Genomic DNA, 13,863 nt, shown 5'->3' on the forward strand with positions numbered 1-13,863 from the left:
CCCGAGTCCGACTCCGGCCAAATGTAAGATTTTGTCGAGTCCAAGCTCTGACTCTTCAGTAGGCCTGCCATATGTCCTCTTTCCCCAAGAAAACTGAATGATCCTCCGAGGACGCTCAAAAATGTCCAAATGTCTGCTTTTTTCGCATTTTGAGTTAGTTGGTCATACTTTTTTTTTGCGCTAGCTCTAAGTTAATATTTAATTTTTGCAATGATTCCAATGGTTTTACTGTGTTGTACACCACCACACCTACAGCGCTGTACAAACTCTGTTTTTTTTAACTTTAACATTAAAACGGCAAAAAATGTTCGCGCTCTGCGCGAATCTTTCCTACTTAGAACTTTTTTAGCACAAAGTCTCTTTGAGTGCTACTGCATGTTTTCATATCATTGAAGGTATAACGGCCCTATTTAAAATTTTGCCAACTTATAGATAAACGATAAAATTCATCCACCGTTCGAACTGATTTTTATCCATGTTTTATTTAATTGGATAACAGGCTAGCAACAGGGGACTCAAACTTTTTCGCGCGAATCGATAGTGTTGTTGCAATACTGCTGCTGTTGTTGTGCGTTATCACATCTTTTGAAACATGCTAAGGCAAAGTTTAATTTTTGCACTTAACATTTTTATTTGTGCTGACATCGCAGCCTTACAACTGTGGAGTGAATGCCCTCACGACACGTTCGTCAAAATCATCTTGTGTACGAGCAATTTATTGTGTGTCCAATGCTAAAATCCTCCTGAATTTACAGTTTAGCGCTATTTTCAAGTTGTCTCAGTGATATTTAATTAAAAATGCCGAAGTGCTTTTCGTAGAGAGGGGGGGCGCAAGGCATGGGAAAATTACCAAGGGGGACACGGCTGAAAAAGATTAAGAACCACTTGTCTATGGCATCAGGTGGTTCTCAGCAGACGCTTTCTTCAAAATATAAGCTATCCATTATAATGCTGAAAAGGAAAACTCTATTCACTGATGAGCTACGCCAGAAGTATCCGTGTTTCAGAAAAGGACGTGTTAATTTCGAAGCTGAATGCAATACTTGGATATGGCACGTTTTTCTCAAACGTAACAATTCTACTTTCGTTTTACTTGCAGACAAGAAAATGTCCTGTTTTAAGGTGCTGAAAATATGGTGGCCCTACTCTACAGCCTGTATTTTACTCATTTACGCAACTAAATTAAGGTGGATTTTTTGCAATCCACTCATATTGATCCACCCGCATTACAAGGTTAAAAAATATTTCACCATTTTCTGTTACACTTTTACAACGTACATTTTGCCGCCTTAACAGTTTTAAAATTTGATACTGCGCATGCGCACGTCGGGCTCGGGACTCGGATAGTTTTACGTGGTCTTACTCGAGTCCCGAGTCCGACTCCGGCAAAACAAACCGACTCCGTCGAGTCCCGAGTCCCGAGTCCGACTCCGCAGCCCTGCGTCAAACACTTGTATATTTATATATATATATGCCAAGCACCAAGCCCTAAAAAAGGATTTTTATCCTTAAATTGGTGCTCTAAATTATATGGATGTTGTTGTACAATATAAAATGGCACACTGACACGCCGGCAAAATAAAATAATCTTAGTTCAAAAAATAATCTTCAGATAGGCGATATGGCCATGGCCCCCCCAAAACTAAAAAATATGTACATTTTTTTTACTTAATAGGCAGCTTATTTTCGCGGTTCCCTAGGTAGTATGGCCTATTTTCGCCAAAATAAGACATATTTTTAAGCTTTGTAGTGGTGTACGAGCTTATGGCGCCGTATAATGAATATTTCAAAAAAAGGCGTTTTTCAGATTTGCAGATACGGCTTAAGTGACCGTACGCTGACCTCGACTATATAATAACTAACTTATATCCAAGTACAATTAAAAGCTTTTTTGTTGTTAATGCAAATCTGTATCAGAACCAGCCTGCCAATATACTTCATCCGGCCCGCCGCCTCTTTGACAAATTAGACACGAGTCCATTTTAAATACTTTTTGACTATTTTAAGTGTGTAAATGCAAAAAATTTTCGCGCTTCGCGCTAATGATCTTTATACACCCAGTGTGTTTACGTTATGATGCTCTTTTTGAACTAGATCAGCGCTTCTTTACTGTTGCGCCGTGGAAAGCTGCCAAGTGCGTCGCGGACAAACGAAAACCGTATTCAAACATAATCGACAAATATTTTTTAACCATTTTTTTTTTAAATGTAACAAAAACAAGAAATTTAAAAGAAATACCGGTATACCAAAAAAATCGCGCTCGCTAGCTTCGCTCGCCAGGTGTGCCCCAAATGGTTAACAAACACTAAAATAGATTAACTATAAAATTTATCGCGTTTTCTCAAAGTAGTTTTATTACACTTTTTTAATAGTAGTAGGGGGATGACGACGTGTGGACTCCAATTTTAAACCAAGTATACGCTTTTTTAGCGAATTTGCTACAAGACTTTACTGCCTCCTTAAAAGTAATTATAAACACATAATTATAAACGATTCGCAATAGTTGTAATAACACAAAATCTCATTTAACATATGTTGTGCGGCCCGCAGAGACCTTTCTGAGTTTGGTTTTAGCCCGCGACTACTTCACAAAGGTTGCCGACCCTTGTGTAAGGATTTGAATAACCTATTCAATGTTAGGATTAACTCTGCATAGAGTTTTGCTCATTTCGTCAACCTTATTTGGCAAAAACCAACTACAGTAACTTAAAAATTGAGAGAAGTGTCATGAAAGAACCACAGCTGACCGCAGCAGACAACGCTATGGTTTTATTGCGACGTGACCTCGGCGCTTTTTCGGTGGCATGTGCGGTTGCTAGGGATGTTCAAAGTAGAATCCCAAGGTATTCTAGAATAATAGGTTTCGAATCTAGAATAACGAATCCAGAATAGCGAATCCTAGTATATTTTTATTAAATTATTTATCCTCGATTTTGTTTGGGGAAGGGATTAATCTTAATCTACCCTACAGGGCCCACAATCACAGCAAAAAATAGCCCAAACAATTTTCTAACATGTGAACATTATAATAAAAAAACTCTCTCATATGTTTAACATTCTTAACAAAGTTCTGTCATCTTAAGCCGTTCTGTAAACTGTAATATGTCAACTGCCCAGGTTGTGTCCAAAACTTATATTTTTGCCAAAAGTGAGCAAATGCAACACTGCACATAAAAGTCTTAAGCAATTCGGTCCTGATTTTGAAGGCATTATTAAGTATTATTGCTTCTTTTTTGACTAACATGATCAGTCACATGATCAGTCATATGATGTACTGCAAAGAATACAAAGTTATTATTGACATAACGAATTCTTGACAATTACGTGGTGCATAACTACATAACTTCCCTGAATATTGGCCTAAAGTTGACCTTAAGTAACCCCATAGGGCATTTTGTGGACGGCCAGCACGTTTTGCAACGCTATGTTACTTTTGCAACTTAATGCATTTAGGGAAATTGCAAACTCCACACCAGACATTACACGTTAGCCGCTCGCCCAATAACGCTTGATTGACACTTTATTATTAGACGAACGTTATCGCGAGACGCGGTAATTGGTCGCCCGAAAAAACGCTGACAGTGCACTACAAGGTTACATTTAAAGCAAGCACTGTAAATTGGTCGCCGCGGCGACAGGCCAACTTACCACACGCGTTTGTGCAATTAGGCGCAACAATCCGCGGTAAAACATTAAATTATATCGGTTCCAATTACCCGAAATAAATGGCAGAATTGGATTCGAATCCCATCTGGATTCGAATCCAAGGATTCGATATTCTACTTTGAGCATCCCTAGCGGTTGCTCTCGCCTTTTCGGGAAAAAGCAAGATGTGTAGACAATAAACATGGAAGCGTCTTTCAGCGATATTCTTCATACCGGGTTAAATTAGGAAACCGGCCCACTGTAGAGGCTAACCTTATTACTTTTTCGTGCTTTCAAAAGGTCTGTTTTTCGCGTTATTTTGCAGGAGTTAGTTTATTCGGCCAGCCGATGTTATTTTTACCCGAATTATGACGTCACGCAATGGTATACTTTTGTGACGACATATCTGAAAAAATTTCATGGCCCTCCCCAAACTGAAATCCTAGATCCGCGCCTGATTCGAAACAAGGCTACTACCACGCTTTGCACAACTGGCTGATGGAATTCGACAGCAACGCTCGCATTAAATGGCTTCTGAAGAATTTTGTTTGTATGTTTCTATAAGTTTAGTGGTGTGTACAAGTTTTGACTGGTGTGTAAAAGTTCTTCAGCAAACGTAAAAGTGGGTACTGTTGCAAAAAAGATTTACAAGCACTGGTTTAGGATGTGTTTGGAGAGGCCGAGAGAAACTCTTCGATCAAATCGATAAACTCTTTCGCAAATTCGTGCTGCAAATCGTGGTGTCCGTCTTTCCATAAGTGCAACCTGAAAACATAATATGCTTTTACTGGGTTAAATTTACAAGCGTTGCTCCTGAAAAGCCTAATCACCTTTAAATCACTTGCCCTTGCAAAATTTTATATCGAGATATATATATAAGAATAAAACTTAATATACACGAACATCAATGGTTCTTCTTAGAGAAATGTAATTAATGCAAACTTGACAGAAAGATAGATACAGCCAAAACACAACGTTGAAGGGTGTAAAAAATGTTTGTCAGAAGAATCATGTTTTGATAAAATGTTTGGCAACAAAGTATATTTATACCGGAAAAAACATAATACATTTTTTCTTTGTGGTAAATCAGGAAATATTTTGAAACGAAGAAATATGCCGAGTTTAAAGTATACGGGGTAAAGACCTTTCGTAATCGCAATACCGGTGTTCCGCAAAGTTGCTTAAAATTAAACACAAAATTTAAGAGATCAAAAAGCCTAACAGACACGTGAATTAGTTCAACTATATGCTTCACCTGGAGTTTTGGATGTGCTTGTGCATGTACTCTGGGTGATACACTGGAACGAATTCATCTTTTGTTCCGTGAACAATCAAAGTTTCCGATTTAATTTTCGGCAACTCCTGGATAAAGGCAAAGGCGTATTCACCACTCACAGACCAATAAGGTCGTGCTTGCCAGTAGTGCAAACAAGTCATTTTTAAATAACAGAAGTCCCAGACAATTCCTTTGTAAAACGTATTAGTCAAAGTATTAGTCCGAGCCTCTTCGTGAGAGTTAAGTCAAGTTCAAGCCAAGACATCGACATAAAAATAAAACGTTAAACTAGTAAAAGTGGTTAAGTTGTCCGATCTATGCAATAACTTAACTAAAAGTAACAAAAACGCAAAATACAGCAACAAACTGTTTTACGTGCAAAAATTTAGATCCATAACCCAATTTAATTTCAACACTTTTTAACAAAATGACTTGTTCAACTTACATTTAAGTCAAGTCATTGAATTAAGTCATTACAGTAGTGGTACTTCCACAACTTGGTTTAAACCATACCACCAAAACATTGTCAGGAAAACGGGCCAACATCTAAGTTGTACATTAACACAGTTTTATATTGAAAAAATAAATAAATTAGAAACAAAATAGGTTTGGACAAACTAACTGACGTCTTTATAAAGGCTAGTGTCGCCATTTTTTTCGCTTCTCTCTTCAGCAATTTCAAAGAACACGTCACACCATCCATGCCACGTTGTTTCAAAGTAAGTTTCGCCGTATTCTTCGACGAAAGGTTTTTTCGCATCGTCAGACCAATTCGATAAATCCCGCAAGTCTGCACAAATAACAGATGATAAAGCCGTGTTTTCACTCCAACTGCTTCGATTTTTTTAAACTAGATGGTTGGAAAATATTTCACCATATGTTATCTCACCCTTACAATTTACAGTTTGCGGCGTTACAAGTTTAAGAATTACCTACTTTCAAAATACCCAACTGCATTCATTTTATCTTTAGCTTGTCGATGTTACAGACCATTTTAAAAAAAATATATCATCTCAAATGAAAATAAACTTCGAAGTATGGCCGAGGGGTCGGTTAAAAACAACTCGAGTCCGACTCCGGAGTCACGAGTTTAAATCCGGTCAAATGTGCAATTTCGCCGAGTGTCAACCTTCAACTCTACAGCCAGTGTTTCACCATTTAATTCATCCAACAACAACAAATGATTAGAAAATGTTCTGCCATAAGCTATTACACCTTAACAATTTACAGTTTGCGGCGTTTTTTTGGAATTTGGTGCCGACTCCGACTCCGAGTCCGCAGGCCATGCTTTAGAATCGCCAATTTCTATGATGACTTACGTTTTAACAGATCTTGCTCGTCATGACTGAAGTAAGAGTTAGCTCCCCAGATCACAAGTTTCCGAACTCTGCTCGGATATTTCGCAGCGAGACAGCAGGCAGAATTGCCGCCGTCGCTCCAACCGACCACAGAATAAGACCCGAAGCCGAGAGCCTAATTTACGTAGTTTTATTACCTTCACAAGTACAGCGATATGACCTACCTAGAATACTGTATAAATGTTACCTTACAGGGGAATATGGGCATTTAATAATTTGTCAATAAACAAAAAAAGAATTGTAAATTTTCAGGGTAAAAATACCGAATATTCTGAGCAAATCCAAAATGCTGAATGACAATTGTACACGCACAACAAGATTAAAATATTGAAACCCGAACAGCTTTCAGAAACACAATACTGTAAGGTTTATGAATATAAATCAGTGATTCCCAAACTGTGTGCCTCGAGAGATTGTCAAGTGTGCCGCGAAACTTTTTGTATATTTGGAAAATAAGTTATTGTATTACCAATAAGCATATAAGCAAGCATTTTAGACTTAGACACGCCCTATCCATAAAAAAGTAACAATGTTGAGACATTTACATATCGTTTATTGTATTGGGGTCGATTGTAAAATCACTCTATTGTTATTCCGTTAAAAGTGTGCCGCGAAATATTTAAGATTATGTTAGTGTGCCGCAAGCTAAAAAGTTTGAGAACCACTCATATAAATCGCTATAATATTAGGACGCGTATCTCAGACAGTTACATTACACACAAAAAAAACGTGAAGCCTATTAAAATAGACAAACAGCACATCCGAAAGATTAACAAAAAACGGAACCTCCATGAGCGCTGCTCCGTCGTCCGCGTCACGGTTCAAGAAATTCAGGGGAAAGTCACGCTTGGGTGGTCGTGATTTTCCGTAACCTCGCGGGTCAAAGGCCACGACGGTGAACTTTGACCGGTCAATACCCTGAACCAGCGGTTCCAGGTCATGCTTTATAAAACCTCAAAACAAAAGCGATCCTTACGTACACTGTAGCTTAAAATTGAAAGCAACATCATCTTGATTGAGACGTTTCGATACCTTCCTGTATCAGTGTATTATCATGAGTTGATGTGACTTGAACATATCTAAACCTCACATTTAAACCTTATAAAAGGTGGAACACAATTGTTATCCTTCTGAATTTTAAAAATAATATCTATTTACTCGACTTTTTTGGTTAAAAATTCATTATTTAAAAAAAAAAACGATTTTCATTGACATAGAATCATTTGCGTAAACCTTTTTATCTATTATATAGGATTTTTGTTTGGAAAAGGCCATGGAAATTTCCAAGATACGTCATACCGTCGCACATGCGTATAATTTTTGTTTTTTCAAGTAAAACATTACAAGATTTTTTTATCATAAATGGATGTTTCTTTACTAATTTTTTTACGACTGTTCCCGCGTCTTACGTGTTCTCTAAAACAAGTTTTGACGTTAGAAGTAGGGGTTCAAAGTGTGACGTCCATTTATTTAAGGCTCACCTAAACATCCGGGCAAGAGTAGCAAAGCATGATCACCAGTTCCGACTTTCTCGTAATAAAGATGAACTTTGTTTACCCAAATCTTGCCGTCGTCCGACATTTCGCTGAATATGCTCGAAAGAAGTCAGCGACAAAGACACTTTTTGCTGTTTCGAAGGTCTATAAGCTTAATATCTCACACCAAACCTGCAAAATAAACGAAACATTCAAAAACAGCCTTCAATGTCAGAAAATTTAACGCCGAATCGTTTGTCTAAACCAGTGTTTTAAACGTGGCCCACGGAGCAGTCTTCGGGGTGCTTCGAACACAAAATATTTTATTTATTGTCCACTTAAACTCAAATTTGTGGTTTTTATTTTTCACTATATGTCCTCCCATGGTCACAAATACGTAACGTGTTTTTTTTAAACGTGACCATGAGGTCATGTAATGTTAAGCAAACAACTGATCGTTAGAACATAATCATGAATACTTGGAGTGCGAAAAATGAAAGAAAGAGAGAGAAATTGCTTAAACATAAAAATAAGAAAAACTGACTCGTCGAAATTTGAAACGCAACGTTCCTAGTCCCCTTTTTCATCGGTTTTTTATTCTTTGTTAATTTAACTATTTTAAATTGCTAACTTTAAAATGAAATAATTATAGAAGCAATTTTCTAAGAGGACAGCATTAAAAATCCTCATGAAGATTAACATTTTAGGTTTAACTGCTCAGTGTAAAGTAGTGACATGCGTTAAAACGGAACTACACGAGACCTATAAAGCAACAACATCTAATGCAGAACAATGTACAGAGTTCCATAGTATAACATCAACGACATTATGGAGTAAAATACACAGTAATATTCACAACATAGTAAGATCTTAAACCGTCTGAATAGAACCTAAACATGTCGGAATAGTTCCTAAACCAATTTGAATAAGGACTAAATCAGTGTTTCTTAACCTTTGGTAACCCCTATGTTATTCTGCAAGTGTTCGTCGAACCCCAAACTTTCGCTTAGTATTTGTTTCTTCCTCCTAGCAGCTGAAACTGGGCATATTTAAATATAAACTTGCTTATATAGGTTAAATTGGCCAAACTTTTAGTTTATAACGTTACGTGACACCTTGGCACATAAAAGAGGTTCGATTTTAGCTTGAAATAACAGCATTTATGTTTCAGAGGACGTTCTCGCCGAACCCTTGAAACAGTTGCGCCGAACCCCAAGGGTTCGATCGAACCCTGGTTAAAAACCACTTGACTAAATAGACAAAATAAAGACTAAAACTGTGGGGAAAGGATATGAGGCGATTGGGGGAGACCTGTATGACATCGGCCGTGTTGGTGTCCACGTTTGGGCGTCGTTGGGGCGCCGCTGTTTTGGTACCAGATTGTTGCCCCTGTTTGGGGTTACGAGCAAATAGTGGTTGGGGTTAACAATTAGTTTAGGGTTGAAATTATCAGGGGAGTTAGTCATGAAGTTGAGGGTTAGGCTATAGGTTATAGACCTTATCCTAGCCATTTAGGTCATATTTCGAAGGGTTTGGGACTTATTCCGATTTAGGTATTACAACTAAATTAGTTATGAGTCCGATTCTGGTCTTTATCGGGGGGGCTTGGAGCACAAAATATTTTATTTATTGGCCAGTTAAACTCGAATTGGTAGTTTTAATTTTGACTTTATGTCCTCCCTTAAAATTTTAGTAAACGTGACCGGGAGGTCATTGGTTGTTAAGAATCGCTGATCTTTAGAATATAATCCTAGCCAAGTATCATTCTATGCATCTCAAACCATTTTAGGACTTAAGGTATCGCGTTGCTGTGTATTGCGGAAAACAACTTTGGAAACACTAGTACAGTTTCAAACAAACGACAACTTGGAACTAAATATTAAGTCGCCAATTTAAAAAAAAACGTAAATTTAAAGTATCGGTAGTCATAGTTTCGGCCTATGTACAATCTGCTGAAAATTCCATCACTTTCCCAATTGAGTTTAAACCGTCTCGGCTAAGTCAAGACAAGCAACCGACTTTGTAATTTGTAGCCTATGTTCTAACGCAGCTCTTTAAAAAGACGGCTGTCGTTTTGAAGTTTGTGTTATTGAGTTATAAAAGCAGACAAACAAAAGCTATAACCTGTTGACTATAGTAATTTCATTTGAAACCATTTTTTGACAATTTCGGCATGTTAAGTCTAATGTATATGCTTAATATACTAAATACTTCTGTATCAATTGTATTGTTCATGCAACATTCGGTTACGTAACACCTCGTTTACAAGTTTTGACAGTGGTTTTGTTGCAGCACTGACGTCGAATCAAAGGAAGTGCATGAACAGTCATTGCGCATTTGACAAATTAATTAACACAGCAACCGTACGGTTTCATGCTTTCCTACAGTAATCTATGGTGTTTAAAATGGGCAGGCTATATATACCTTGCTCCGCCGTTCTATCAATTAAATGAGGCAGTTATTTGATTATATTATCAACCAATACAATTCCAGCTACCCTCGTTTATAGTGGTTGGCTCGAGAGTTAGAGACGTAACCTGAACAATCTGAGTCAAAAAGAAAGGTCAACTAGAAGGCTCGTCGTCCGAATAAACTCTATGTAGACCAGGGGTTTTCAACCTTTTTTTGCTCATGGTCCACTTAATTAGTAAAAAAATGGTGGTGGCCCATCAACGTTTGATGAAAAACACTGAGTTCCAACAAAACAATAAATTAATAAAGCTTGTATATTATTTCAAATGTGTTACGTCGTCCGATACTTAATGGCGTGGCCTGGGACCGCCCAGGCAGGTAGTTCAATATATAAACATCAGAATGAAAGACGCATTAAGAAAAAAAATGGGCGTAACGCAAAATCAGCACTTGACAACTAACACATATACCACCAGGCGCAGATCTAGGATTTCAGTTTGGGGAGGGCCATGATTTTTTTTCAGATATGACGTCACAATTTTTTTTCAGATATGACGTCAAAAAAGTATACCATTACGTGACGTCATAATTCAGGTAAAAATAAGATCGGCTGGCCGAATAAACTAACTCCTGCAAAATAACGCGAAAAATAGACCTTTTGAAAGCACGAAAAAGTAATAAGGTTAGCCTCTACAGTGGGCCGGTTTCCTAGTTTGACCCGGTATGAAGAATATCGCTGAAAGACGCTACCATGTCTATTGGCTACACATCTTGCTTTTTCCCGAAAAGGCGAGAGCAACCGCACATGCCACCAAAAAAGCGCCGAGGCCACGTCGCAATAAAATCATAGCGTTGTCTGCTGCGGTCAGCTGTGGTTCTTTCATGACACTTCTCTCAATTTTTTAAGTTACTGTAGTTGTTTTTTGCCAAATAAGGTTGCTGAAATGAGCAAAACTCTATGCAGAGTTAATCCTAACATTGGATATGTTATTCAAATCCTTACACAAGGGTCGGCAACCTTTGTGTAGTAGTCGCGGGCCAAAACCAAACTCAGAAAGGTCTCTGCGGGCGCATAACATATGTTAAATGAGATTTTGTGTTATTACAACTTTATAACAATTGTGAATCAGGTGGGCCTCGGATTTTTTTGCACTTTAAAAACGTGTTTATAATTACTTTTAAAGAGGCAGTAAAGTCTTGGCGAAAATTCGCTAAAAAAGCGTATACTTGGTTTAAAATTCGAGTCCACACGTCGTCATCCCCCTACTACTATTAAAAAAGTGTAATAAAACTACTTTGAGAAAACGCGATAAATTTTATGATTAATCTATTTTAGTGTTTGTTAACCATTTGGGGCACACCTGGCGAGCGAAGCAAGCGCGATTTTTTTGGTATACCGGTATTTCTTTTAAATTTCTTGTTTTTGTTACATTTAAAAAAAATGGTTAAAAAATATTTGTCGATTATGTTTGAATACGTTTTTCGTTTGTCCGCGACGCACTTGGCAGCTTTCCACGGCGCAACAGTAAAGAAGCGCTGATCTTGTTCAAAAAGAGCATCAAAACGTAAACACACTGGATGCATAAAGATCATTAGCGCGAAGCGCGAAAATTTTTCGCATTTACACACTTAAAATAGTAAAAAAGTATTTAAAATATGGACTCGTGTCTAATTTGTCAAAGAGGCGGCGGGCCGGATGAAGTAAATTGGCAGGCTGGTTCTGATACAGATTTGCATTAACAACAAAAAAGCTTTTAATTGTACTTGGATTTAAGTTAGTTATTATATAGTCGAGGTCAGCGTACGGTCACTTAAGCCGTCTCTGCAAATCTGAAAAACGCCGCTTTGCGCGAGTGCGCGAAACGAATTTTACCATTTTTTGAAATATTTATTATATGGCGCCATAAGCTCGTACACCACTACAAAGTTTAAAAATATGTGTTATTTTGGCGAAAATAGGCCATACTACCTAGGGAACCGCGAAAATATGCTGCCTATTAAGTAAAAAAAATGTATATATTTTTTAGTTTGGGGGGGCCATGGCCATATCGCCCCCCCCCCCCTCCAACATATACCAAATGGCTGTAATTAAAAACCACTACAGCAAAAAATAAGCCATTTTGGCGCACTATAGCAAAGTTACACGACATTCAATAAGTACAACATATACATTATTCGAAACTACGTCAACGTTCTATCACAGAGAATATAATTACTCTACTTAGCTACGTTCAAAATGGCCACCGGCAAACCACAGTTTCAAATCTTAACTTTGCTACAAAGCATTAAACAAGTAAGAAGTCCTAAAACCTTTGTAATTGCAACACACCAACAGCTAAACAAATCGGCAGCACACCTACGAAATATATGCTGATCGACAACATCAGCAAATATGATGGGCAGCCAATAGAAAAATGAATATTGTGTAGTGAAATGCGAAAATTTTACGTATTACATTCCTTTATCTTCTGATTTTGCGGTTTTCTAAAAATTTTCGAATCCAGTCAAAGTCCTAAAAATTGTACTCCCTTGCAATAGCGCACGGTCGATCTCTTACACCTGGAATATTGCATAAGGTCAAAATACCAACCTTGATTTTTCGCGACAATTTGACATAGTAAAAAGTACCCTTGAACACAACTAACACAATTACGGGAACTGTCCTAAACCAGCAGAATTACTGCTCGCAAACAAAACCTAACACGTTGTAAAAAGAAATAATGTCACAAACATAATATTAGGTTGAAGTGTTTGCTATTTATCTGTCGGACTCTTATGTGTTCATAATTACATGATTTTTGATATCGCTGTATGCAAAGCTCTGTGGCCCACTGAAAACAGCGTCATGGCCCACTACTGGGACCAACTAACCAACTCGAGTCCAAAATATTTCACTTTTAGTTTCTGCGGCCACCTCTCCAAGTCTGCATTTACACGAAAGTAAACTGTGCAGCAAGCTTGCAAAAAATTCACAGTCAGCAGCCTTACCAATATCCACAGTCAGCAGCCTTGCCAATCCACAGTCAGCAGACCGAAACGTTCGCGAGAGCTCACTAAAAACTGTTTTGCGGAGACTAACATTTAGGCTAAATTTACTTGCATACGTTATAAAAGTGGTGAATTCCAATTCGGCTTAAGTAACACCGAGTAGTTTGCCTGTTAGCTTGTATTAAAACGTCGAATTGCCTTTGTATTAAAACAAACAACGTAGGCTAAGATGCCCTACTTTATTAATCTCACCGTTTCGCGTTTGCCAATTTAAAAAGCAACGCATTTTTCTGACAAAATTCCCAAGTTAAAGCTGTTAAAGCTAAAACAGGTTCGTGACCAAAACTGCACTAGCGTATGGTGAACGGACTGGATTTCAACCAGAGTAGATCGTGACACTATCAATCAACATTTTTCGCACCCATTCCAGGAGAGAGACCAACACATTTTACCCACATCCTGGAAGTCGGCTGGGCAACAGATTTGCGATGTTAAAGCCTAAAAATGGCACTGTTTACCGAATCCAATTTGCAAAAACATGCATACTTCGTATGTCTATTTTTTATTCTAGCCTTTGATGAGAGGTGGCATTACTGCGCTTAACCCGCGATACGCAGTTTTGACGATAGTACTATAACACCAAGCTTACCGTTTGTTGCTGTTTAGTCACATTTTGCATAAAATTTGAGCTTAACGCATTGATTTGCAA

General features: G+C 37.8%; 1 protein-coding gene across 1 annotated transcript; it reads right to left on the minus strand.

Moving 5' to 3' along the window:
* Positions 1-506: 506 nt before the first annotated feature.
* LOC146133467 (serine hydrolase BPHL-like) lies at positions 507-7,940 on the minus strand. Its single transcript, XM_083396832.1, has 6 exons — positions 7,761-7,940; positions 7,066-7,232; positions 6,241-6,394; positions 5,548-5,711; positions 4,901-5,007; positions 507-4,410 (listed from the first exon to the last, which is right to left on the minus strand). The coding sequence occupies exons 1-6, from the start codon at positions 7,858-7,860 to the stop codon at positions 4,305-4,307; spliced, it is 798 nt and encodes a 265-aa protein (XP_083252958.1). The 5' UTR covers positions 7,861-7,940; the 3' UTR covers positions 507-4,304.
* Between the last annotated feature and the right edge of the window lie 5,923 nt (positions 7,941-13,863).

Source organism: Ascidiella aspersa, chromosome 9 (assembly GCF_963924565.1).
Source record: "Ascidiella aspersa chromosome 9, kaAscAspe10.2, whole genome shotgun sequence".
Lineage (NCBI taxonomy): Eukaryota > Metazoa > Chordata > Ascidiacea > Phlebobranchia > Ascidiidae > Ascidiella > Ascidiella aspersa.